This window comes from Macrotis lagotis, chromosome 3 (assembly GCF_037893015.1).
Source record: "Macrotis lagotis isolate mMagLag1 chromosome 3, bilby.v1.9.chrom.fasta, whole genome shotgun sequence".
Classification (NCBI taxonomy): Eukaryota; Metazoa; Chordata; class Mammalia; order Peramelemorphia; family Peramelidae; genus Macrotis; species Macrotis lagotis.
The window spans coordinates 213,663,279-213,690,470 of NC_133660.1; the positions used below are offsets into that span (position 1 = coordinate 213,663,279).

Genomic DNA, 27,192 nt, shown 5'->3' on the forward strand with positions numbered 1-27,192 from the left:
TAATCCTATAATTCTTATTAAAATAGCCATGTAAAATTTCACTCCAGCTGTAATATATTTAGGAGTAATGTTCTTAACCTATTTCCAGTAAAGCAGAGAGAAGAAAATAAACTAAGACTAAAAATGAAGAAATTTAGGAGTCAGAAATGACTCATTATTACTTATTATTACTATTATCTATTATGATCCTAATTCTGGATTTATTGGATCAATAAACCAATTTTACCTTTAGTTTCCCATCTCCAAAATAAGGAGAGGTAGATAGGGATTTTAAAGTAGGAATCTATGAACTTGGGTTTATATATATACAGCTAACTATATTTAGATAGTTGGTTTCTTTTGTGATTCCCTTTAATTAGCTTAATGCACTTAAAATATTACTCTGAGAAGGGGTCCAAAGGCTTCTGTAGATTCCTAAAGCGGTTTATGATGCAAAAATCAAGGTCAAGAATCCCTGGAATAGGGGGCGGAGCCAAGATGGCTACAAGAAGGGATCAAGTCTTAGGAGCTCTCTGATAAAATCATCAGCTAAGGACTCTAACTAAACTTTCGAGAGACAGAACCCACAAAGGAACCCAGTGAGGCAGCTCTCCTACTCAAGGTAACCTGGAAAAGAGCAGAAAGGCTCTGCTCCCCGGGATTGGAGAGGCAACCTGCCAGAGGGGTGGCCCGCCACAGCCAAAGAACCTCAGCCTCCAGGAGGCAGCCCCAGGGCGCTGTGGGTCTCAGCTCACAGCAGCGGGGGAGTCTCCTGAGCTGCACCCCGGGGAGCACCAGGCACAAAGTGGGGGAACAGCGGGGGGGGGGGGGGACCTCTGCCAGAGCTAGCATTTGGAGCCCAGCCCTCAGGGCACACAGCCAGCAGCATGGTCTTTCCCCAGCCCTGATCCAGGAAACAGAAGCAGGCAGAGCTGGTAACCAGGAGCCCCCAGGGCATGAGCCCATTGAGCTGAGGGAGGGGAGTGAAGAGAGACTGCAAAGCTCTGTCCTCTGCCTCTGGAACAGGACTCTGGGGCTCTGACCACATTCAGATCCTGATCCCAGTTTAGGCCCCCCCATAGAACAGCAGGGGCTCCCTCCACCTCAGCCCTGTGGCAGAGGGGGGCGCTTATGGTCATTCACAGATCAGGAGGGAGGACAGAGCCTCACATACTGAGACCCTTGTGGGAGTGCCCCAAAAGCTCAGGAAGCACCCCAAAACCAGGCCCAGGCTGGGAAAATGAGCAAGGAGAGAAACAAAAGGAAGAATATTGAAAAATATTTTGCAAATGAGCCCAAGAAGGATCAAAATACTCAGTCTGAAGATGAGGAAGCATAAGCTCCTGCATCTAAAGACTCCAAGAAAAACAGAAATTGGGCTCAGGCTATGATAGAGCTCAAAAAAGACTTTGAAAATCAAATGAGGGAGTTGGAAGAAAAACTGGGAAAAGAAAGGAGAGAGATGCAGGAAAAACATGAAAATGAAGTCAGCAGCTTAGTCAAGGAAATCCAAAATAAATGCTGAAGAAAATAGCATGCTAAAAACCAGCTTAGGTCAAATGGATAGAACAGTTCAAAAAGTTATTGAGGAGAAGAATGCTTTAAAAAGCAAAATTGGCCAGATGGAAAAAGAGATAAGAAAACTCTCTGAGGAGAACAAATCCTTCAGACAAAGAACAGAATTCAGGGAGATTGATGAATTTAACAGAAATCAGGAATCAATACTTCAAAACCAAAAAAATGAAAAATTAGAAGAAAATGTGAAATATCTCATTGAAAAAACAACTGATATGGAAAACAGACTTAGGAAAGATAATTTAAAAATTATTGGAATACCTGAAAGTCATGATCAGGAAAAGAGCCTTGACATCATTTTCAAAGAATTACTACAGGAAAATTGCCCTGTTATTCTAGAAGCAGAGGGCAAAATAGAAATGGAGAGAATCCACCGATCCCCCCGAGAAAGAGATCCCAAAAAACTAACCCCCAGGAATATTGTAGCCAAGTTCCAGAACTCCCAAGTCAAAGAGAAAATATTACAAGCAGCCAGAAGGACACAGTTCAAATATCGTGGAGCTGCAGTCAGGATCACACAGGACTTAGCAGCAGCTACATTGGAAGCTCGTAAGGCTTGGAATACAATATACCGGAAGGCAAGAGAGCTTAGAATGCAGCCAATAATGAACTACCCAGCAAGGCTGAATGTCCTCTTCCAGGGAAAAAGATGGACTTTCAATGAAGCAGGGGAATTTCAAATGTTCCTTTTGGAATGGTCAGAGCTGAACAGAAGGTTTGATCTTCGGATACAGGACTCAGGTGAAGCATGGAGATTGGAGGAGAGGGGGGAAATATGAGGGACTTAATGAGGATGAACTGCATGTATTCCTGCATAGAAAAATGACACTGATAATACTCATATGAACCTTCTCAGTTAATAGAGCAGGTAGAGAGAGCTTTTATAGTTGAAGCACAGGAGAAAGCTGAATTCGAAGATAAAATATGGTGTAAAAATGGAGTCAATAGAAAAAAAGGGAAATGGAATGGGAGAAAGAAAAAGGAGAGGGGGGAATAGTCCAAGATATTTCACATAAGATTTTTTTTTTATTACAATGAGCTATTGCAATGATATGGAAGGGGGGAGGCAAGGGGGAATGAGGGAAACTTTGCTCTCATCAGAGATGGCTAGGAGAGGAAACAGCAAATATACTCAATGGGGTATAGACATCTGGAGTAAGAAGGAGGGGGGAGCAGGGGGAAGGGGTGGGGATGTGAATAAAGGAGGAGAGGATGGACCATGGGGGGAGAGTGGTCAGATATAACATATTTTCTTTCTTACTTCTTGCAAGGGGCTGGGAATGGAAGGCCTGCCCAGGACCACAGGGCCAGGTGGATTCTGGGCCTAAGGGGTGGTATGGGGGCTCAGGGCTTCTTGGCCCCAGGACCAGGAATCTATCTGCTGTGCCACTAAGTGACCCTACAGCCGAGTCAGAGTGAAAGGAGAGAGAAAATATAGTACGTGGTAGTGGAAAAATAAGAAAGGAGGGAGTTGCGATCAGCAATGGCAAGGGTGGAAAAATATGGAAATAACTTTTGTGATGGACTTATCATAAAGAATGAGATCCACCCATGACAGAGTTGTTGGTGTTGGAACAAAGACTCAAGCACATTTTTTGTTATGATTATTTGGGGGAGGGTGCAGGGCAAGTAGGGCTGGATGGCCTGCCTGGGGCCACATATCAGGGTGATCTTTGGGTGTCTGGGCCCGGATTTGGACCCGGGTGCTCCTGGCTCAAGAGCCAATGCTCTGTCTGCCACACAGCCACCCCTACTTTTATTACTATTTTATTTTATTTTGGGTCTTTTTTTCTTTCTTTTTTCTTTTTTGGTTTTTGCAGGGAAGTGGGGAACGGGTGGCTTGCATGTCACACGGCTGGGTGATTGTTGGGTTTACGAGGCTGGATGTGGACTCGGGTGCTCGTGGCTCCAAGGCTGTTGCTTCGTCCATTGCACCACCTGGCCATACCTACAATTATTACTATTATTATTTTTTATTTTAATTTTTTTCTCTCCCCTTTACTTTTTTCACCCAAACAAGTCTATCTATATTCATGGGGGAGGAGGGGTATTTTGTTTACTTGTAAACAAGAATATTTTATTAATGTAAAAAACCATTTGTACAAAATGAGAATAAAAAAAAGAAATTAAAAAAAAGAAAGAAAAATAATCCCTGGAATAGATGCTATCTTATTTTCCTTCCAATTTTTAACATTTTATAGACTCTGTTCTGAAGTTCTTTTCAACTATAGCACTCTAGGTTCAATGTCCAAAAAATCAAAGAACATTAGAGATGAAAGGGATCTCAGAGGGTACCTATGCACACTCTGTTTCAGATCAAGACTCTTCTCTATATTATCTTTTGATGTAGTCATTTAGTCTTTGATTGATAATGTTCCCTAGTCACTAAATGTTCTAATAGTCTGTGGTTCTAAATGTAATAATAAACATATTTTCATTGAACTGTTTTCTAGGAAAAGTTGACTACCCCTAAGTATCCTTCATTTTGCCCAGTAAAATGCCATCTGTGTTGGCAGAAATTGATTTACCAGTTCATTTCTCTCGTCTGCTAACAGGGTATTTCTGTCTTCTAGCTTCCGAATTACTGCATTGAGCTCAGCAATTTTTAGTTGAAACCTCCGCACATCTCGTTCATCCATATGCTGCTCCTGGCGGGGGGGGGGGGGGGGGGAACATATTTTAAAGAAGAAAATAAAGTACTGGAAATTCCTTACATTTCAAAGTAATTTTGAAAAACTCTTATAGTTTAGCCTTCAAAAATGGTTTCCCAGTTGCCCCAACTCTAATATATCCTATACACCACTAACAGAGACATTTTTTTTTTGCTGATGTCCAACTCCAGCTGTGTTACTCACTGTCCTGTTTAAAATTCTTCAATTATACCTTAAATAATATAATGAAAATTCTCCAGTCTGGCATTCAAGTTCCTCCTACAATCTGCCTCCAAATTTGCCTTTCGAGTATTCTTTCAGACTTTACTCCTACCAAAATTTAAAACAAAAAGAATTCTTCTTCATTTCTTAAAATTATCTCTTAATTTCTTATCTATGAGCTTTTGTCATTTCTGAAATATTCTTTTCTCTACAGCCAAGCCTTTAAGGTGAAACTCAGGGATCATTTTCTCCATAAAGTCTTTTCCTTAATGCTTTATAATAAAAGTTACCTTTTCCACCTCAAATCTTGCATGGCATATTGGGCCTCTTCAAGGAAATTATAAAAGTCTAATATGAGATGGAATAAACTTAATTCCACCATTTATTCATTTTGTAACCTTGGTCAAGTCAATTCTTCTCATTAAGCCCCTGGTCCTTATTTGTAAGATGAAAGTTGAACTGCTTAATTATATATGTATATATAAATATAGTTAGATATATACACATATGCCAACTATAAATTATATGTATATATATTTATGTTTATATATTTATATAAATAAATTTAAATAGTATTTTAAATTTTACAAAATGTTTCACAAGAATCTTATATAGTATTATCCTCATTTTATAGAAAAGGAAATGGAGACTGCAAGGGATTCAGTGACTTCCCAAGGTCACATACACACAGGTAGTTTCTGAGGAAGGTTTTGAACACAGGTATATTGAGTTGTAGGCTCCTAGGTGATATAGTCTATAGCATGCTAGATAAGAAGTCCAGAAGACCTGAGTTCAAATCTAACCTCAGACATTTGCAAACTACATGAAATCATCTAACATTTAACTGCCTCGGTTTTCTTAACTGTAAAATATGGGTAATAAAAGCAACTATCTCCCATGGCTGTGATGATAATCAAATAAGGTAGTGGTTCAATCAAGTCCAATGTTCTATCTACTCTGCCACCTTGCTGCTTCAGAACAATTATAAGAATGAATAGTTAATTCTAGAATTAATTTTGTAAAAGTAAAGTGCCATATAAATGTGAATAATTACTACTGCTACCACACTATTTCTAATCTGTTGTATAGTTATTTTTATACCTTTCTTATTTCTCCAAATAAACTGTATGCTCGTTGAGGGCAGGGACCATGTCTTCTTCATCTTTGTATCTTCCCCAGCACCTAGTATGTGCCCTGGACTTATTGGGTGCCCAATAAATGTTTGTTGGACGAATGGAAGAATGAATGAAAAAATTAGAAGACTAACAATCAATGTAATGGACAGTGCCTGGCATAAGGAAGTGCCACATGAATGCTTATTCTTTCCCACCTCCCAAAGATCTACTAATGATTTGTTAAACACACACATCTACACATCTACATGCATACACACACACACATACACATATATACAATACCTTTCACATAACAGATATTTGATAAAAAGTTCAGTTAAATGATGAATGAATAAGTCTCATCAGACCATACAACCTTACCGAGAAACCCATCAGCTCGGAGATATCTCCAATTCCTGCTGGAAGTTCTTTCTTTGGGCTACTGTGGTAACGCTCTGCTTCTCTGACTTGTACCAGTTGCTCATCTAATGCTTCTTTCTGAAGAAGTAACTTCTGGGTGTGACCTGCTTGCACACCCAGATCTTTTTCCAAGGCCAGGATCACTCTGTCTTTGCCTTTTATCTCATCCATCTAAGAAAGAAGGAAAGCCAAATTAGATTTGTAATCATAAAGAGGGCATTCTTGCATCTTGGTTGGTGCCTTATATCCAGGCAAAGGTGATGATGAAGACCTGAGCAAGTTAATGTTCTTGAGCTATTGGAACATGAAAGAATTGTAGTTCCCCTTATATACTGAGGAAAAACCTAAAATCTAAAGTTAGAGTTCTAGTTTCACTATTCAATGGTTATATGATCTTGGAGAAAAGAGAACTTGGATTATTATAAATAAATGTTTAAGATAGATTACAGTAGACTTAGAAGACATTCCTATCAGCATTATGAAATGACATTCATGAAAATTATAGTAAACAATTTAGTAGAGTTGTTTAGGAATTATTTTTCATTGATCTTTGAAATAATGATAACAAGAGTAATGATGAGAATAACAGCCAATAATCTTTATATAACACTTTAAGAATTCAAAAGTGCTTTACAAATAGTTCATTTTCTCCTCAAATTCTCCCTAGAAAGTAGGGGATATTATCATATTTAATTTTCAGATAAGGAAATTGAGGTAGTGGTTCAAGTGGTTTGTCCAGGGTCACACAACTAGTTCCTGAGAGCAGATCTAAATTTGGGTCTTCTTGACTTTAGATCCAGCATTCCAACCACAATGGAGCAAGAATTTATTAGAAGATTCCTGATCATTTTAGTAAGTCTCCTTCAGTCAACTTGAGGGGGTTGCAGGGCATGGACCTTTCCTAGAAGGGGACATCTCTCATCAAATTAAGTATGCACCCTATCTAACATTTTTTTGAGAGAACACTAGGAACACCCCCCATAACTGGGGGTGATTTTGCTCCACTATTGATCAGGAGAGTAGATTGTTGTTGGAGGAACCCTCCCTGTTGTCTAAGAGAAAAGCTGAGAGAATGTCAAAGTATTCTAGATTATTTTTCTGGATACTAGACTTCTGGCAATGAGTCAAACTGCACATTTACTGATCCTTAAGCAAGGACATGCAGTCATGCCCATAATTGAAGTATGGCCAACTTAACAGAAATGGCAAGATTGTCTTCCATGAAAGTTGTTTTCCAGAATCAAACTCCAAAGAGACTTCAGAATTCCCCTTCTGCTCTCACAATGATAATGTCAGAAGTAAGTGGAAGATGCTAACACTTTTTAGATAACCTATAACAATAATTTAATTGTTTGCTTTGCTAACATGCAGTCTGACCAATGAATATCTATGATATTATAGAGAAAACTTCAGCTTTGGAGTCAAGAAATGTATAAGGTTGAATACCCTCTCTTACCTTGGAAAAGGAACAACATCTTGTCCAAGATATATCATGGAGTGCTTGTCATACATGTTGGGCTTTGAGTTAATAGACATGAATTCAAATTTCACCTTCATCCCCTACACTCAGCTCTGCCTTAGTTACAACTAAAAGGGCAATTGTCACATAGATATATGGATGACTCACTTTGCCATTATTTAGTGTCCTCATCTGCAAAGTAAAGATGATAATACTTTCACTTCCTACTTTACAAGGTTGTTGTGAGAATCCTAAAATGCCATATAAAAGTGAGCTATTACTATTATAAACACATTCACCTCAGAGTCCTAACCTGTGTGATGGTTGGGTTGGATGAAATTTCTTTTAACTTCCCTTCCATGATTGTATCAATATAAATTGAGAAAATATAGACCTATGATTGATAAGGGCTTTTATGAACAAGTCTAATCAGCCTACAATTCCTTTTCTAAGAATTTGATATTGCTAGAAAATCCAGTATGTCTACTATAACCTGCCTTATCTATCCCTTTATAGTACACATTTTTTTCTTTTCATGGGAGGCAGTGTGTCATAATGGAGAGGGAGTCTGAGCTAAATTGCCTTGAAATAGATAACCATTTGGGCAAGTTGGATTCTATAAGACTATAAAATGTATAGTAAATACAATATAAATGATAGCTATTTATTTATTTTTGGTATATAAGGTTCTGAATAGAAATAACTTCTCTAGAAAAATGAAATCTCTCTCTCTCTCTCTCACACACACACACACACACACACACACACACACACACACAATATGTTGCATACCGAAGAGAGAATGATACTGGCATGCCATTAACAAAACACACCTGGATCAGTAGGATGGATTTTGCATGGTCTCATATGCGCCCTCTTGTGGCAAGCAGTCTACATAGAGTAACTACTTCAGTCCAGAGCCACAAAACAGCAAAAAATTAATTGGTTTATGAAAACACTTTATCCATTGTGTTCCTTAAACTGTACCAATGTGGAGACTGTCCATATGTGAAATATGACTTCTGGATTCAATGGAAAGATCGCTGGACTAGGAGTCAGAAGAATCAAGTTCAAGTGGTACCTCAGTTACCAACTGAATGACCATTATAGCAAAGTTGAGACACTGAAAAATTGAGTAATTTGTTCAAATGAAATTTGAACCTAAGTTCACTGCCTCCCAAATAGAAGTATTTCCACTGTTCCATACTGCTTCCTTTCAAAGCAGTTCATGAAATATGGTTTTTTCCTAGCTTACAATTTATCATACTTGTTCAATTATTCTTAAATGAGGTAAATTGAATATGTTAAAGGAAATCTGAACTCTTCCTTGGCTTCCTAATCCAATATAAACTGTCAAAGAAAGAAAAGAGTGGCCTAGCAACTGATAATCCAACCAGGACCCTGTGTTGCCATGGGCTACTGACTCACCCTGCTATAAAAGAAACTGCTCATTATCCTAAAGGGATATAATCAGGTAATAAAATTTTATTTTCTTCAGGAGACATCCTAAGGGAGTTAGATATAGGGAATGTTTTCATTCATTAAGGAAACTCACTTTTAGACTTTTATTCCCTCATCTTCTAAAGGAGCAGGATTGAAGCCAAGCCCTGCAAAGTGATGGGGATTGGGGATCATTTCTTTATTACATCTAACTCATCCAGTCTATTATCTATCACATGAAAACAAATCACTTCATCCTTCTCAGACTCAGTTTCCTTATCTATAAATAGGGAATAAATTCTTTGAAGTATATATTAACTAGGTCATTGTGAGGAAAGCCCTTTGCAAAGGGATATTGTAATTTAAAGAGAATTGTTGGGCTTGGAAGATCTGTGTTATGCTCAGGATCTAATACTTAAAAGCTTCAGTTTGCCCTCCAGGTTTCAGATTGTTCATCTGTTAAATGGGAATAATGTTACGTCAGATGAAATATACCAAATACTGAGGAGATTCAGATCCTGGTAGATAGCTTGATGGGTTTTGTCCTTTAGTGCCATTTCTTCTTTTTCATATAGCACATCAGAAATTGTGATATTAAAATCCAAATATGTAAGTTCTACTGTCATTGATTCATTGGTGGAGATATATTCATGGTACTCTAAAATTTATGTTTAACTTATTTTAGACATGGCCAATATAAGAATTTATTTTACTTGACTTTGCTGTTTGTTTTATAACAAGGGTTGTATTTTATCTTCTTTTTTCCACTGGAAAGGAGAAGAAAATTAAAGTGATAATTTAAAAAGAACATAAAATTTTAGTTTATATAAATTCTACAGAACTTTTCTAGAGAATGTCAATTGGCAATATGCATTTTTACAAATGTAATCCAAAATATGAAATGTAAGGGGAAAATGAGACACATCTGATATAAACTTAAGAACATTAAGGGCATAATATTGCAGAAAAGTCAACAGTGAAATACACTTAAATTATGCAGCAAAGGGAATCTGAAACCTGACCATTAATCTGCCTTTTAGAACAATGTATTTTTGGAATTCCAAATAATATATTTCTATTGACTCACTGTGTAATTATGGGTAATTCAGCTCCCTTCTCTGGGCCTCAGTTTTCCTCTTATAAAAGTGACCTCTAAGGCCCAATGTGGCATTCATTTTCTAGGGTTCTTTGGGAATAGAAGACAGAAGTTCACTGAATCAAAGTTCACTGAAAGTTCTCATATGCTTCCTGATGAAGGAAACCTATGAACCGTCTCCTTACTTATCTTCCGAGTAGTCTAGAGAATACTGACAAAAATTTTCGACTATAAATCACTAACTCATTTCTCCACTGCTCTCAAATTTATAAAGCTCTCACGATCAAGTGAGATAGGTTATCATGCTAGAATCTCTCCCCTCATTTAACAGAGAAGAGGACTTTAGTGATGAAAGGTCAAGTCACTTGTTTGTGGTCACCCAAATCAAATAACTTTTAAAAAGTAGATTATGAATTCAAATCCCCTAGCTTTGTACTCTTTCCAAAATATCACCCTAGATATCCATTTTGAAGAGATTACTAAAACAATTTCAAATCTGCCGTAAAAGAAGTTGGAAATGAATGATAAACATTAAAATAATAAAAATCCAAATTATATAAAATGGCATCATTAGAAATTTGCCTTAATTCTACCTGTTTTTCGGCTATTCGACTAGGAAGCAAACCGATTTCCTCCAGGATACATAATATTGTTAGATTTCAGTTAATATTGCTTTACTGCATAATTGGAAGTTTGTATAAGCTTATAGTATCATTAAATGAAAATAAGTTTTAAAATATATGAGATTTTACTTTTTTTATTTATTTGTTTGCTTGTTTGTCTATTTATTTATTTATTTTTAGGTTTTTACAAGGCAATGGGGTTACATGGCTTGCCCAAGACCACACAGCTAGGTAATTATTAAATGTCTGAGGCCAAATTTGAACTCCAGTACTCCTGACTCTCGGGCCAGTGCTCTATCCACTAAGCCACCTAGCCACCCCTGAGATGTTATTTTTAAAGGCAAATAAGGAAAATTGTCCTCAGAGATTAATGAAAATTTAGGACTACTGACCACAACAACAACAATATGTTATTTGTTATTATGCCTAGGGATGGTAAAATCTAGTTACTCAAGAGGCAGAGTAATATAGTAAATTCAGGGCTATATTTGGAGTCAGAAAGATCTAGAGTCAAATCTCACCTCTGACACTTTATGGCTATATACTTATGGCATTGTCTGAGTCTTGGGAAATTCTCAGTGATACATAAACTAATATTCAGACAGTAATAACCATATTGTTATAATGAGGTTAGGTCTTTTGACATCATCAGTACCTTTTCTCCATAGTCACTACTCTAAAAATTTGTCCAAATTATTCATTACCTAAGAATGATTAAATTATTATTTTGTTTGAACTTCAGAACTGTCTTTTTGTGAAGATTTTGGTCACAATTTTAGAAACAAAAGAATAATTATAAAAAATAAAAGTCCATACTAATCAATTATCAAGGAAAATCTGAATAACCCATTCATTCTTTCTTTCTAGATTAAATGAGATAATATTTATGAATTTACTGCAGTTCCTAGTATATAGTAGGAGCTTAATAAGTGTTCATTCCCTTCCCCTTCTCCCTCTCTATTCAAATAAACTTCTTCCTTTTAGAATTTAGACTTTAATATTTTTCAAATTCCTTGGAAGAAGGCAGTTTACTGAAGGAGAAATATAAATCTATATTTATCTCTTTAATAAATGTTAAATTTATTTTATTTTATATTTTTATATATTTTATACTTTCAAACTTTCAAACCACTTCTAATTTTCCATATGTTGTGCTTGTGCAGCAAACTTCTTAATGCTGTTTCTTCTAAAAGGTTAAGTATCTCAGGAATGAGAATGGCTGGATCAGCAATTACAGCCTAACTGCTCCTTGGCTCCAGCAGTTCCTACAGAGAGAGATGAAAGTTTGATTCATTTGTCAAAGGTTTATCCCCTTACTTGCAAAAAGAATGTAGGTGGGATACAAAAATATAACAAGCCAATTAAAAATAAAAGAACAGAAAGGTCAAAATGAGCAGGCTCATGGGATGATCTCATCCCTGTGGTTAAGCAATGAATTTATCACTAAAGCAACATGACAGCATCTAAGAAGACAAATTCTTTAAATTATTATTTTTTAATTATTTGGCAAAAGTATCTTCAGATAAAAGGGGAAATTCCTTTAATAGGATTGCTACTAATTCATATGTTTCTATTTCATATCATATAGAAGTAGTCTCTATTCTCCAAGGACATTGGTCTCCTTGCTGCCCCTGTCATGAGATGCCCCATTACTTGACTCCATGCATTCTCACTGGTTTCCTCACATGGTTGGAATGATCTTCTTCCCTATCTCTGGCTTTCAAAGACCCCATAGAATCACTCTATGGGAAACTCATGAAGAATAATATGCAATTTGACCTTGTTCTGCAATTATAAATACAAAGGTCTTTATAAAAATTATGGCTATTGAAGAAGATAATCTCCTCTCTTCATTACTATTTCCCTCCCATTTTCACTTTTCTTTCTCCACAAATGATCTGGTTTAATTTAAAAACCCTCTCTCTCAGGACAAGAGGCCTTTAAAGACATTTGAGCATCAACTGTTTCAACATAGCAGAAGAGGGAACATTTTAAACCAAAATCAGACACTAGTGGTAGAACCAAGATGGCAACAGGAGAAGAGCCTCTCCTAAGTATTCTCTCCAACATATTTCAAAAATCTTAAAATTATGACTCTAACTAAATTTTCAAGAGACAGAACCCACAGAAAGAACCAGTGAGACAATTCTCCAGTCCAAGGTAACCTGGAAAATAGTGGAAAAACTCTGTTCCACATGGTTAGAGGGGTGGTGCACCAGAGTGAAGGAACTTTAGCCTCCCAGAAACAGCCCCAGAATGCCTGGGAGCCATGGCTCCCAGCAACAAAAGCAGTTTCTGGTCTGCACCCTGGGGAGCACCAGGTATAACTTGGAGGATCAACAGGAAGACATCTGCCAGAATGAACATGAAGCCCAGGCCCTCGGGGCAGCAGCGCAGATCCAGGAAACAGAATCAGGTGCCACCAGGCATATGGACCCTGAGTACCAGTCCACCAAAGGTAAGGAAATGGAGGAAGACTGCCAAGGTCTTCCTCTGTCCCCAGAATGGGACTATGGGGCTCTGACTACTCTCAGATTCTGATTGCAGTCTAGGCTCCCAAAGATCAGGAATCCCCCTTCAGGCCCATGGCAGAGGGGTATGCTTGTGGTCATTCACAGACCAGGAGACCAGTCAGAGCCTCACACATTGAGGTCCTTTTGGGGGTGTCCCAATTGAAACTCAGAAGCTTAGGCACAGACTGGGCAAATGAGTAAACAGAGAAAAAAGAGCAACACAATTGACAAATACTATGTCTATGATCCCAAGAAGGATCAAAATACTCAACCTGAAGATGATCCATACAAGTTTCTGCAACTAAAGACTCCAAGAAAAATGGAAGTTGGGCTCAGGCTATGACAGAGCTCAAAAAAGATTTTGAAAATCAAGTAAGGGAGATAGAAGAAAAATTGGGAAAATAAATGAGAGAGATGCAGGAAAAATATGAAAAAAGTCAGCAGCTTAGTCAAGGAGATACAAAAAAATGTTGAAGAAAATAACATGTTAAAAACCAGCATGGATCAAATGGATAAAACAATTCAAAAAGTTATTGAGGAGAAGAATGTTTTAAAAAGAAGAACTGGCCAAATGGAAAAAGAGATAAGGAAGCTCTCTGAGTAAAAGAAATCATTCAGATGTAGAATGGAGCTAAAGGAAGCTGATAACTTCACAAGAAGTCAAGACACAATACTTCAACACCAAAAGAATGAAAAATTAAAAGAAAATGTGAAACATCTCATTGAAAAAACAGCTGATCTGGAAAACAGATTCAGGAAAGATAATTTAAAAATTATTGGGATGCCTGAAAATCATGATCAGGAAAAGAGCCTTGACCTCATTTTTAAAGAATTCCTATAGGAAAATTGCCCTGATATCTTAGAAGCAGAGGGAAAATAGAAATTGAGAGAACCCACCGATCTCCCCTGGAAAGAGATCCAAAAGGAAAAAAACAACCCCCAGGAATATTATAGCCAAGTTCCAGAATTCCCAAGTCAAGGAAAAAATATTACAAGCATCCAGAAGGACACAATTCAAATATCATGGAGCTGCAGTTAGGATCACACAGGACTTAGCAGCAACTACATTTAAGGGCTTGTAGAGCTTGGAATATAATGTTCCAAAAGGCAAAAGAGCTTGGAATGCAACCTAGAATCAACTACCCAGCAAAAGTGAACGTCCTCTTCAAGGGACTTTCAATGAATCAGGGGAATTTCAAATGTTCCTGTTAAAATGACCAGAGCTGAACAGAAAGTTTGACCTTCAAATATCAGACTCAGGTGAAGCATAGAGAGCAGAGGAGAAGGGTAAAATATGAGGAACTTAATGATGATGAACTGCATGTATTCCTGCATAGAAAAATTATACTGATAATACTCATATGAATTCATATGAACCTTCTCATTTAATAGAGCAGGTAGAAGGAGCTTTTATAGATGAAGCACAGAAGCTAAATTTGAAGATATAATATATTATAAAAATGGAGTCAATGGATAAAAGGGAAATGTACTGGGAGTAAGAGAAAGGAGAGGTGGAATAGGCTAAGATATTGCATATAAAAGATTTTTTTGCAATGATATGGAAGGGGGGAAGTGAGGGGGACTAAGGGAACCTTCACTCTCATCAGAAATGGCTTGGGGTAGAAACAGCATGTACATTCAATAGCTTATAGACATCTAGAGTAAAAAGGAAAGAAGGGGAAAGGGGGAAAGGGGAAGGGGGAGATATGGGTGATAGAGGAGATGGTAGATCATAGGACAGAATAGTCAAGATATAACACATTTTCTTTTTTTACTTCTTGAAAGGGGTTGGGATTGGGTGGCCTGTCCAGGACCAAGGGGCTGGGTGGTTGCTGAGTCTCAGGGGGTGGTTTATGGGCTTGGAGCCTCTTGGCCCCAGGGCTGGTGCTCAGTTCACTGTGCCGTTCAGCTACCCTATAGCACATGTTGGTAGAGGGACAGAGTGAAAGGAGAGAGAAGATATAATATATGGTAGTGGGGAGGAATGGATGGAGGGAACTACAATCAGCAACAGCAACGGTTGAAAAATATGGAAGTAACTTCTAAGATTGACTTATGATAAAGAATGTGATCCACCCAAGACAGAGCTGATGGTATCAGAACACAAACTGAAACACATTTTTTTCTCTTTTACTTTATTTCTCATGAGGTTCTATATTTTTTCAAGGGGAGGTATTATGTTTACTAAAAAATATCATTTGTACAAAAATATTCATAGCAGCTCTGTTTGTGGTGGCAATTGGAGAATGGTTTAACAAACTGTGGTGTATTAACTAACTGTAGTATGCATACATATATATATATACTATATATATAATATATATATTATATATAATATATATGTATATAATATATAATATATAATAAATATATATATATTATATATAATATATATGTATATAATGGAACACTTGTTCTATTAGAAACCAGGAGGGATGGGTATTCAGGGAAGCCTGGAGGGATTTTCATGAACTGATGCTGAGTGAAATGAGCAGAATCAGAAGAACATTGTACACTCTAACAGCAACATGATGATCAACCTTGATGGGACTGCTCATTCCATTAGTGCAACAATCAGGCACAATACTTTATTTTTCTTCCTTAAGTACATGATTTCACTGTCATCACATTCAACTTAGATCAATGTATACCACAACAATGTAAAGACTAATAGACTACCTTCTGTGGGGGGTGGGGGTGGAGGGAGGGAAGCAAGATTAGGGGAAAAATTATAAAAAATTCAAAATAATAAAAAAAATCAGAATAGGATAAAAGGTGTCAATCAGAGATATGGGACACAAAGCCATATTCTGGGCCAATGGGATCCATCAGAGGGTGAAGCAGAGAAATGTCTTAGAATTATGATTTTAAACCTACAATGAGCTTCTCAGACTACCCTAAAGGTATGCCTTTTGTATATAGTTGGATTAAAATACCTTCATACAAAATGTCCAACTAGATGACTGCTATAGATTTAAGATAATTGTGAATTTTAGTTTGAGACCACAGTTAGTTTGTGCAAGTGGAGATTGCTGAGGAGTTTTCTATTCCTGACCAATTTGGGGAAATTTGTCTCTGTATTCGTTAATTAAACAAGGTCCTTAGTGTTGGTTGATAAAGTGCTGGTATGGTATTGTGCTTTGCTATATTCTCACATCTCAGTTTCATCTTCTGCATTCCCTTCAAAAGACCATGCCTATTTTGCTCACAGGAAGCGACCTGAGAGGTCATTTAGCCCAACTCCCTCATTCTACAAGTAAAGGAACTGGTGTACAGGACAGTTAGTTCTGTCACTAAATCGCACATATTTACACATTCTAGTGTAGATTACTATATTTTTAATGTTGCTTTTTGGCAGTTTTGCTTGTGTCTGACTCTTCATGACCCATCTGGTTTTGATAAGAGGGAAAATTGAAACCAAGGCTTCAATTAAGAAAGTCTATTAACTTAATCCAGTCAAGAGGTGATGAAAACATGAACTAGTGACAAAATGTATTTGATTCACTTGAAGGAATACATCCTGATTTGAATGAATAATATAGTAGTATGATGTGGGATGAGTTTGTTGGTTATTTTCAAACATTAAAAAGACAATAATATCCTCTCTTTTGATGAAAAAAGAAGCAAAAATAAAACAAGGGATGAATTGTCACTAAGAAAAATAAAATCGACTGATTCTGAGATTTGTAGTTGGAAGGAATCTTAAGAAGTAACTAGTACAACCTCTTGATTTATAGATAAAACTAAGGGTCAGAGATAACTTACCCAAGACCACATTGACAATTAAAGAAGAGGAAGTAAGATTTGAACTCATGTTTTCCAACTCCAAATCCAATACTTCTTTCACTTCATGATGTTATCTCTTTGAAGGAGGGCTCTCAAGAAGCCTCCCAGACCTAGAATCCAAGGAACCTGATACCAACCCAACCATCAATCATTCACTCACCAGTCTGCGGATATCTCGCTCACATTCCCTTTTTATCCGATTGATTTCATCCTGGTGAGATTGATAAGCCATACGTAGGTCAGCAGCCTTCATTTTATCTGCTTGCATAAAATTGTTCAAAGCCTCCTCAACCTGCTTCTTCCCAGATTTTAACTCCAATATTTCCTGCTGCAGCTTTAAGCGTTCCCCATCAAATGATTTCCGGGCTTCTTCTCTGACCTCATTTAATAAGGCAGTTTTAACTTTGTCAGCTGCACCATCTCTCAAAACGTTCACTGTGGTCTGTAAGCGCTGTAGCTCCCCATCCTTGATTTTGACCATTCTGGCTACTTCCTGCTCATGCTGACGGATGAGTGCCTCCCTAAGGGTCTGTAGCTCCTTCATCTTTTCTTCATGCAGTTTTGCCTTCAGCTCAGAGATATAGGCTGTGTGTTTGTGCTGCTCCTGTTCTCTCTCTTGCTTGACTTCTTGGATTTTTTCCCGCAGCTTTCCCACCTGTAGCAACAAAGCACAACATGGGTTAATGGATGGTCATGATCCAGACAATGGTCAAAGTCAAATGCCTGGATTCTAAGAAAAAACTTTCAGAACTGCAATCCTTCCTTCTCCTTTAGCATTTACAGGCAAAGAACAAGCTAAGAGAGGTGTCCAATAGCTGTTCCATATGTATAAATATGCCCTTACTTTAGTATAACAAAACCTATAATGAAAAGATTTTGGTGAGTTATTATCCTATAGTTAATGCTTTAAGAGTCCAAGGAAAAGTTAAGAAACAAGTTTCTGAGGTCTTCACTAAACTCATACATAACCAACTCCCTTGAATCTCCCAGGAATTCTCTAGGTTCTCCAATATCATCTGAAAAGTTCTCTCTTCTATGAAATCTACTATGAGTGAGTAAAAGTAAACTTTCTACTTTCAATTCAAAAGAGAATGTCAACAAAACTCAAACTACTGTAAATCATAAATTTAAAAAAATTACACAAAATCATTTTTATCAATCAGATTTACTCAGTGTGTAATAAGATCACTGGTCAAAAATTGAAAATGGTCTTAAGATCATCTAGTACAAGCATATAATTTAATAGAGGAAGAAACTGAGGCTCAGAAGAGCTAAAAGGTTTACCAAAGATCCAGAAGTAATAAGGGGTATAATCTGAACTTCAACTGAGACCCTCTAAATTCAAATCCAGGATCTTTTCTTCCCATATGATGATGATGTTGCTTCTCTACATTTGTGGAAAAGATGTGTGTCTGTATGCCAGAATTAAGATGCTCTGTAGTGTTCTATATCAAATAAAGATCTAGATTCTCAGAATCTAGATTTTGGTATTTATTATCCTATAGTTAAGAGTCCAATGAAGAGTTAAGTTCAATCAATACTTTGGAGAATACAAGGAGATATTGTACTCAAGGACTTCCTGGGGTGATTTTGAATGCAGTTCAGTGCAATGGATAGAACACTGGACTTAAAGTCAAGAAAATGTGGATATTATAAGTTCTTTGGACTTAAGTACTTAGGTCTCATTATTTATAAAATTAAAAAGTTAAGACTCAATGTCCTGTAAGTTCCCTTCTACCTCTAAAACTATGATTATATGATAAACATATGTTGCCATTTCATTACAGTTGGCCTACCCTCCATTGATATACTTCCTCTAATTTAGTGGACAAAAAAGTCCACCATCTTGCAAACAATCTGGTAGAGTCACTTTAAATTGAACTAGGTGATAAATTTCAGAGAGATTAAAGAAAAAGATCCAAATCCACAAACCTATTTAGAGCAGTTCCTTTTGTAGAGACAAAAGCTGGAAATTCAATGAAGTATATATCATTTGGGAATTGAACAAATTACAGTATTTGAATGTGAGGGAACTGCATTGTGCTGTATGAAATGGGAAAAGGGATAGTTTTTGAGAAATTTGGGAAGATTTATTTGAACTCATGAAATCTACACTGGAAAAACAAAATGGATAAAAGATACATATTAGTCATGTACTTGGACAGAGAGCACATTGAAATTAATCCATTAATATATGTATCTTGGTAGATGCCATAGATAGATACTGAACTGGGTTCAGAACTGAATAAGATATCAGGTTGGAAGTAATTTAGGAAGATTTCTAATGTTTTTAATATCTTCATATTTTTCCTATGACAGAAGGACTTCCCTTAAATAATAACATTTTCCTGGTGATACTAAGCTCATATGTGAATAATGGAACATCATTCATTTTTAAGAATTGAAATAATTAATTACCCAAAGAAAAATGGAAATGCACATGAAGGACACAAGGATGTGACAGCCAGTTGACAGTGAGCATATATGTGAGAAGTAACATAAGTGACATCATGTAAGACCTCAATAGAGGAAGACCTATCATTTATCAATAATAAAAATGATAATAGAAAAAACTACATTATGTGTTACTTCCAAAGAACTTTACAAATATTATCTCTTTTGATCCTTAGAATAATCTTGGATGAGAGATACTATTATTATTCCCATTTTATAAATGAGACAACTGAAGCTGAGTTGTTAAGGAGTTTGTTCTGAGTCACACAGCTAGGAAGCCGCTGAGGCTGAATTTGAACTCCAATACTCCTGACTATCAGAATTAAACATGAGACAGGAACAGCCAGAGTCATAAGTTAACATCCCCAATGATGAAGAAAAAGGAACCAGAGGAAAACTGTTATTGCCTGAAAAGTTCCCAAGTAAACACCAAAAGATCAGCACTAAGATAAGATATAAAGAAGCTGCAATCTTCATCTGTGAAAAGAAAACTTAATCAAAATTACTTAATGGCCAAAGTACTCAGGCTAGGGAAACAAGAGTTAGAATAACTGAAATCCAGAACCAACCCAAATTAATTCAACCCAAAATACATTTAGTAAGTGTCCATTTTTTGGACTGTGCTATGATTTAGGGATAAAAACACAAAACAAAAAATTTGTCATTGTCCTCAAGGAACAATTTAGGAGTGATACAACATGTCAAAAGCCAAACATGATGCAGTCAATACTGACAACTAAGGGGATCAGGAGAGAAGTCCAGGAGATCATCTGGGTCAACTTCTTTATTTTGGGGGGGTTAATATTTTATTTTATTTTTCAAATTACATGTATGAAAGTTTTTCAACATTCATCCACTTTCATATTTATAAATTACACATTTTCTACACCTTTTCTTCCCACCCTCCTCTCCTCAGTGGCGAACAGTGTGGTAAAAGTTATAAATGTACATTTGTGTTTAACATGTTTACATATTAGTCATTTTGTGTAAGAAGAATTAGGACTGAGGGGAAAAGAAAGAAAATCTTGAGCTAGGAAGGAAATAGCATAAGAAAAGTTTTAAAAAATGAGCAAGAATTCATTCGGGGGTGGCTAGGTGGCGCTACTATGTTCTATCCAGCTGATCTGATTTTCCTTTATAATCAAAGAGGACCATGTCATCATATACATGAGGACATGACTTGCACGTTTTGTGTATCACAATGGGAGCAGGACTGTGCAAAGATATCCTTCTCCCTGTCTTTTCTAGAACAATATCACTTCCTGACTATTGATGAAGTCTGGATACTGTGGGAGTCCTTGACCTTTTAACATATCTTCTCTTCTATATCAACAAGCACCACAGTGCCCCAGCGATGCTGGACAAACACTAGTATGGGTTCCAGTCAGTATGATTAAAGAGTCAGGGAGCTAAAGACTGGCAAAAGACAATTCCTGCCCCCAAGATACTTATGGACTAAAGGAGGAGATAAGAGAAAACAATATGTTCAAACCAGATATATGCAATTTTACCTTCATTTTACTATATATATGTATATATATATATATATATATATATATATATACAGTCTTAATTATAATACAAGTTCTGTACAAGGAGGAATTGCTTTATTTATTGCCCTTGTATCCCCAGTGCTTAGCACAACACTTTGCACATGGTAGGAACTTGATAAATGTTTGCTGAAGGAATAATTGATTGATTTATGGAATCATCTACATTCACTACTTTTATTTTCTAACCACCATTTCACTCCTAATCTGTAGGATTAGGTCAAAATTACTTTTGACCCCTCATTCTTTTCAGGGTTACTAAGGACATCATAATTGCCAAATCCAATTCTCAGGTCTCATCTTCCTTGAACTTTTTACAGTACCTGTTGATACTAACCATCTGCTCCACCACAATGAGTGCATAAGGACATGATGGAGTACACAAGGAAGAGAATGATAGAGTGATACCAGAGGTGGGTAAGATAGAATGGGCAAAGTAGAGAAGGGAGTAGTCTGTCTTTGCCTGTTCTTTGGTGAGCCTGGTATTTTTAATTTAGGTTTGGGATGAAAAGGCACCATTCAGCTAATCTGGTTCATAGAAAACTTATTTTTTTATTTTAATTTCTAACTGTCTCACAAACTGTATAAATGTTGTTAGATAAGTTATGGGAAACCAAAATACAAAAAAATGTTTTTAAAATTATATAATCCTTCTGCCTTGTATTACATTTCATTATTCTCTTTGACTAACTATGAAAAAACCATTTTCTATTTTATGGAAGGTAGCTTGCATAATATTAAAGATCACAATCTATTTTCAAATATCAAATCCTGAATCCCTAAATGTATGAATACAATAAAGAAAACATTCATTTTAAAAACTGAATGGAATCTGCACTCTCAACAGAAAAAATGTCATTATCAAAATGGGTAAGGGAAAGAAAACTTAGAAGCAAATATTTTTAAAGTAATTTCTTAAAAAAATAAAAAGACTCTTCTGAAAGTGCCAAAAAGCAACTTGATGAAAAAGTGCTCTCTGAAATTGAACAACTTAGTAATCACCAAGAAATGGTCCTCCCAAATTTTATTTGAAAGATTCAGGAGGTAGTGTACTATGATAAGATAAAAGCTTCAATAAAAATCTCCACTTGCCACTAAGGTTGTTACTTAGAACAGGGTTTAGTTCTGGAGTGTGTATAGTCCTCATGGAAGATAGGATTCCTCAGGGAACAGCAGCCACACTACACATTCACAGGGGAAAATATGCAGGCAGGCTCTATGCTTGGACGTGTCACTCCTTAAGGCTATCACTGCTCAAGGATAGACATGGTGCTGTTGTAGTCTATCAGTCAACAATCATTTATTAATTGTCTACTATATACCAGGAACTGGGGATACAAGAATAAAAATAAAATTGTTCCTACCATCATAGTCTTGTTAAAGAGGTAACACACAAACAAGTCCATATAAAAAGTTATATACAGGGTGAACAGGAAATAAAGTTGCAGGAAGGCAAGGAGTAAAAGGAATATTTTAAAAAAGTTTATTGACTGTTGCCCGACTGACTAATTAAATTAGAGTTGTGGTTGTGGTAGTGGTAGTAGTATGAATGCATATAAAGCAGAATATGCAAGAAGGATTGTGAAAATAGAATAGATAAGATGGCAATTGATTAGTTATATGGAGTGAGCTAGAGGGAGAGTGAAGAGATATGACTTACTCCACCACTGAGAACCTACATACCTGAAAGGTTACCAATGCCCCTCAAAATAACTAAGCAAGTTCACAAGACTCAAGAATTTTAGGGGAAAGCCGAGATCTGTTTTGGATAGTTGAGATTTGAAATAACTTTTGAGATACCCAGTTCAAAATGCCCAAAAGAGAGGTGATGCTGTAGGAGCAGAGATTGAGAGAGAAACTGCCATTATAGAAAGTGTGTGTGTGTGTGTGTGTGTGTGTGTGTGTGTGTACTTTTTAAATACACATATATGGGTATGCTTAATGAAGTTTAGATATTTATGTGTCTATGTATGTATCTGAAAATCAACTGCCTAGAGATGATGAATGCATCCATAGGAGCATTTAAAAGCCACTTAACCTCTCCTGAAGCCTCAGTTTCTTTATTGGTAGAATGATGAGGTTCAACTATATGATGCAGTGGCTGGAGAGTCAAACTGAATTCAGGATGATCAAGTTCAAATCCCACCTTAGACATTGACTAGCTATGTGATCCTGGGCAAGTCACTTAGCCCTATTTGGCTCAGTTTCCTCATCTGTAAAAATGAACTGGAAAAGGAAATGGGTAGGATCTTTACCAAGAATATCCAAAAAAGGGAATAATGAAGAGTTGGACACAACTGAAAATGACTAACAACAATAAAAGTCTCAGTTCCTTATGCACAGAATGATGAAATTGAATTAAATGAACATGAAAACTTTTCCAACTGTAAATTAAAAATCTGTGATATAAATCATGATCTGTTAAAGAAGACTTAGTAATGCCTAAATAAATAGAAGAATCAAGAAACTGCATCATGAAAACCTAAAGAGAAAAGAGTATTCCAGGAGATTCTGGTCAGCAATATCCAAAAGAGGGATCAAAAAGAATGAAAACTGAGGCCCTGAGGTTTGGAAATTAAGAAGTCATTAGTAACTTTGCAAAGGATACATTTTAGATTAGCAATGAAGTTCAGAATCAGAATTGTAGGAGTTTATAAGTGAAAAGAAAGTGGGGGTGCATTGGGGTAGGGGAAAGAGGGTAATATGGACAGCTTTACACCAGGATTTTGGCTGTGAAAGAGGATAGATAAAATATCAGCTTGAAGACCAAGACAGGATCTTTAAAGGATGAATAAAATTTGGGTATGTTGCAGACCTCCAAATAAAAATTATTAAAAAGGAAGAAATTGAAGCCTAGAGAGTGAAGGCTTAGCAATCTAAAAAGAAGAAATAGGAGGGGATGGGATCAAATATAGATTTAGAGATATTGATTATAGCAAGGCAGAAGGTAAGACTGTAAAGGGGAAAAAAGACTTTCTTCTAACCCTGATAAAATTTGACTTCTAAAGTTTTCTTTGAGTTATTGAATTACCAATTATCATTACTTAGTAAGAATTCTTACATTTTTGTTTTCACCATGGCTATATACTTATCTTTTATATTGAGTGTGGTTTTTATTCACAGCTTATTCCAACTAGACTTTTAGTCATTTGAGGGCAAAAACATTATCTTACAAAGTCATATATGAAAATTCTTCAGCACTTTGGATAGAGCACTTAGTAATAGAGCAACAATATACTTAAACTTTAGCAGGATTTAGAGGTGAAGAGATATTAGTAATCATATAGTCCAAAAATTTTTGCTTGTGTCTTAGAGAGCTCGCTCTCTATCTCTCTCTTTCTCTCTCTCTCTCTCTCTCTCTCTCTCTCTCTCTCTCTCTCTCCATATATATATGTAGTAATGGAAAGGAATGTAAACTTCAATTAGAGGTTAGCGAAAATAAAGTTACATTTTCCCCATGAAATTCACTGACCCTTTGAAATCTAGCCACTGACCTCCCTTGGGGATTCATGAATACCACATTGAGAATTGGAGGTCTAGTTCAATTTTCTTTTTATTTCCTCTAGAGGACAGAACAGAGGTTAAGAAGGCTAAATGATTTGATGCTGACATTAAGCAACAGTTCCAGGATTTGAACCTAAATCTTCTGACACCAGATCAAGAGTTCTTTCTACAAATGCTTGATTTGGATATTTATTTTCCTTTCAATTTTTTAATCTATCCTTCTGCGGAAGACCATGTTTTCCAAATGAAATTATCACTGCAAACACATGCTGGGAAAAGGCAATTACAATATTACCAGACAAAAGATGCCACAGGCAGATATCATGTGACTTCATGATCATTATCAATACAGAAAATAGGTTTCAAGAAAATGAGGTTTTCTTGACTCCAAAGTAATGGAGTGAGCACATTTTTTCTCTATTTTAAAATAATCCAATTCAACTATAAATTCAAACTGACTTTATAAATATACCACATAGTTTCAAATGTCATTTTTTTTTCTGTTTTGAACAGTTTGAATTGGCATTACTTCAGACAACATGAACTGGATGGCTTCAAATTTTCTTAAAGACCAAATATACATAAAAATAAGTTTTCCTAAAACTATAAATCAATTCCATTTTAACCACTTACTTAGGTATTAGGGGAACACAGAGTAAGCAGAAGGTACCATCAAACCTTTAAGGGACTTACAGTCCACTTATACACTAATACTCAGAAAACTATGATAGGCAGTTGATGCTCAAGAGCCCATCTCAGTCTGTAATATATATCAGAATATAAGTATTTTAAGAATTCATTTAGGGATGAAATCAGTAGAGGTAAAAACAAGAATGAGGTACTTATAGTTGTCTCTCAAATTCTCACATACTAGGGATTAGTTGTCCTTCTGGACTTAGTGTCAGTGCAATCCTAAACTCCCTCTGCCAGCCCCTAGCTTTAGCTATTTGACTTATAAAAGGTGTTCCTACCAGATTATAATTGGTTTTCCCCTTCCTGATTTGAGGATCCATGATGAATGGACCACAGGGAAGAAGGTTGATGAACTGACTTGATAAGCCTCTGATCCCTTCTTCCCTTTATTCTCTTCCCCTACGTAGTAAACTCAAACCTAGCCTTTCCCAGTTCCTATACTTTTCTATTATACATTAACTCTGTATCTCTGGTACTCTTCCTTTTTATGCTTTACAACACAGTATTTTGAGCACAGAGAAATTAGTTGGAATCCAGACTCTGATACATAGTAACTGTGGACCCTTAGACATCCCATGGTCAAGGGTTTTGTTTTGTTTTGTTTTGTTTTTACCTCTATGGCTGGGAGAGAGGGACAAAGCTCAATACCAGTACAGAATTTAAGAAACTATAGAGGTAGGGGCAGTTAGGTGGCGCAGTGAATAGAGCACCGGCCTTGGAGTAAGAAGGACCTCAGACACTTAATAAATACCTAGCTGTGTGGCCTTGGGCAAGCCACTTAACCCCATTGACTTGAAAAAACTTAAAAAAATAAAACTATAGAGGTTCCTGAAGAAGACAGAACTCATCAAAAGAGGGCTTATAAATAAATCTCTATAGACTTAGTGATTAATCCCTTCAAAATTATTTGTTGTTTATAGTAAAACTATTTGTGTGCCTACAAGGGCACATGAATGATAAGTTGAGATGAGCCAGGTTCAGATATTCCTACAGAGGATATTTTCTATGGGGAATAGGTTTTACTGGTATTTATTAACCTTTAAGATTGAATCTGGATCTATTTGAGTTTAACCATCAATAATGGGCCATAGGGGCAGCTAGGTGGCACAGTGGATAAAGCACCGGCCCTGGAGTCAGGAGTACCTGGGTTCAAATCCGGTCTCAGACACTTAATAATTACCTAGCTGTGTGGCCTTGGGCAAGCCACTTAACCATATTTGCCTTGCAAAAACTAAAAAAAAATAATGGGCTATAGATGACAATGAGCTCTATCTTTCTTTATATCTCTATCTTGCCCTCTCTGTGTCACTTTCTAAATCCTTATCTTTCTCTCTCTGTGTCTCTGTCTCTTTCTGTCTCTCTTTCTCTATCTCTCTGCCTGGTTTCTCTGTCTCATTCTGTCTGTCTCTTTCTCTAGCTCTCTGATTTTGTCTCTATGTATCTGTATGTCTCTATCTCCCTCTGTTTCTCTCTATGTATCTCTGTCTTTATTTCTCTGTTTTTCTGTCTCTGTCTCTTGTTCTCTCTCTCTCTCTCTCTCTCTCTCTCTCTCTCTCTCTCTCTCTCTCTCTCTCTCTTCTCTCTTCTCTCTTCTCTCTTCTCTCTCGCTCTTGCTTTCATGCTCTCGCTTTCTCTCACTCTCATCTTCCAAAGATGAAGATCATTGTAATAATATTCTGGGAAAAGACTGAGATGGAATGAATGCAGCATAGAAGATAGAATCCTGGACTTGGCAGAAAGAAGAACCGTATTTCAATCCAAACTCTGGCACTGAATTAGGCAAGCTTCAGCTCTCTAGCCTGCTTCCTTATTTACATGATGGGGAAAGAGGGGAAGGGGGAGAATGAAAATTATAAAAATACCTTTAGTACCTATTCCCAGTATTGCTATGAGGCTAAATGATAGAAAGTATGTTAAGTGTTTTTGCAAACATTAGTATTCGATAAATACCAATTATTATCACACGCATGCACACACACACACACACACACACGGAGCCAAACTGGCCTCCTTGCTGATCCTCACCAACAATTCCACCTGAATGCTCATGTTATCTCTTGCAATAGATTTTAACTCTTTAAGACAGGAACATATTGTTTTTCTTTCTTTGTA

The 27,192-nt window shown here is 36.6% G+C and overlaps 1 protein-coding gene across 1 annotated transcript in view; it reads right to left on the bottom strand.

The window, feature by feature from the left end:
• JAKMIP1 (janus kinase and microtubule interacting protein 1) overlaps window positions 1-27,192 on the bottom strand; it is a 187,036-nt gene that overhangs the window by 39,888 nt on the left and 119,956 nt on the right. The window contains exons 6-8 of the mRNA XM_074229806.1: window positions 17,040-17,534; window positions 5,924-6,133; window positions 4,083-4,202 (exon numbers count right to left, since the gene is read on the bottom strand). Of these exons, the coding sequence (XP_074085907.1) occupies window positions 4,083-4,202; window positions 5,924-6,133; window positions 17,040-17,534 (825 nt within the window). The remainder of the gene's footprint in view (window positions 1-4,082; window positions 4,203-5,923; window positions 6,134-17,039; window positions 17,535-27,192) is intronic.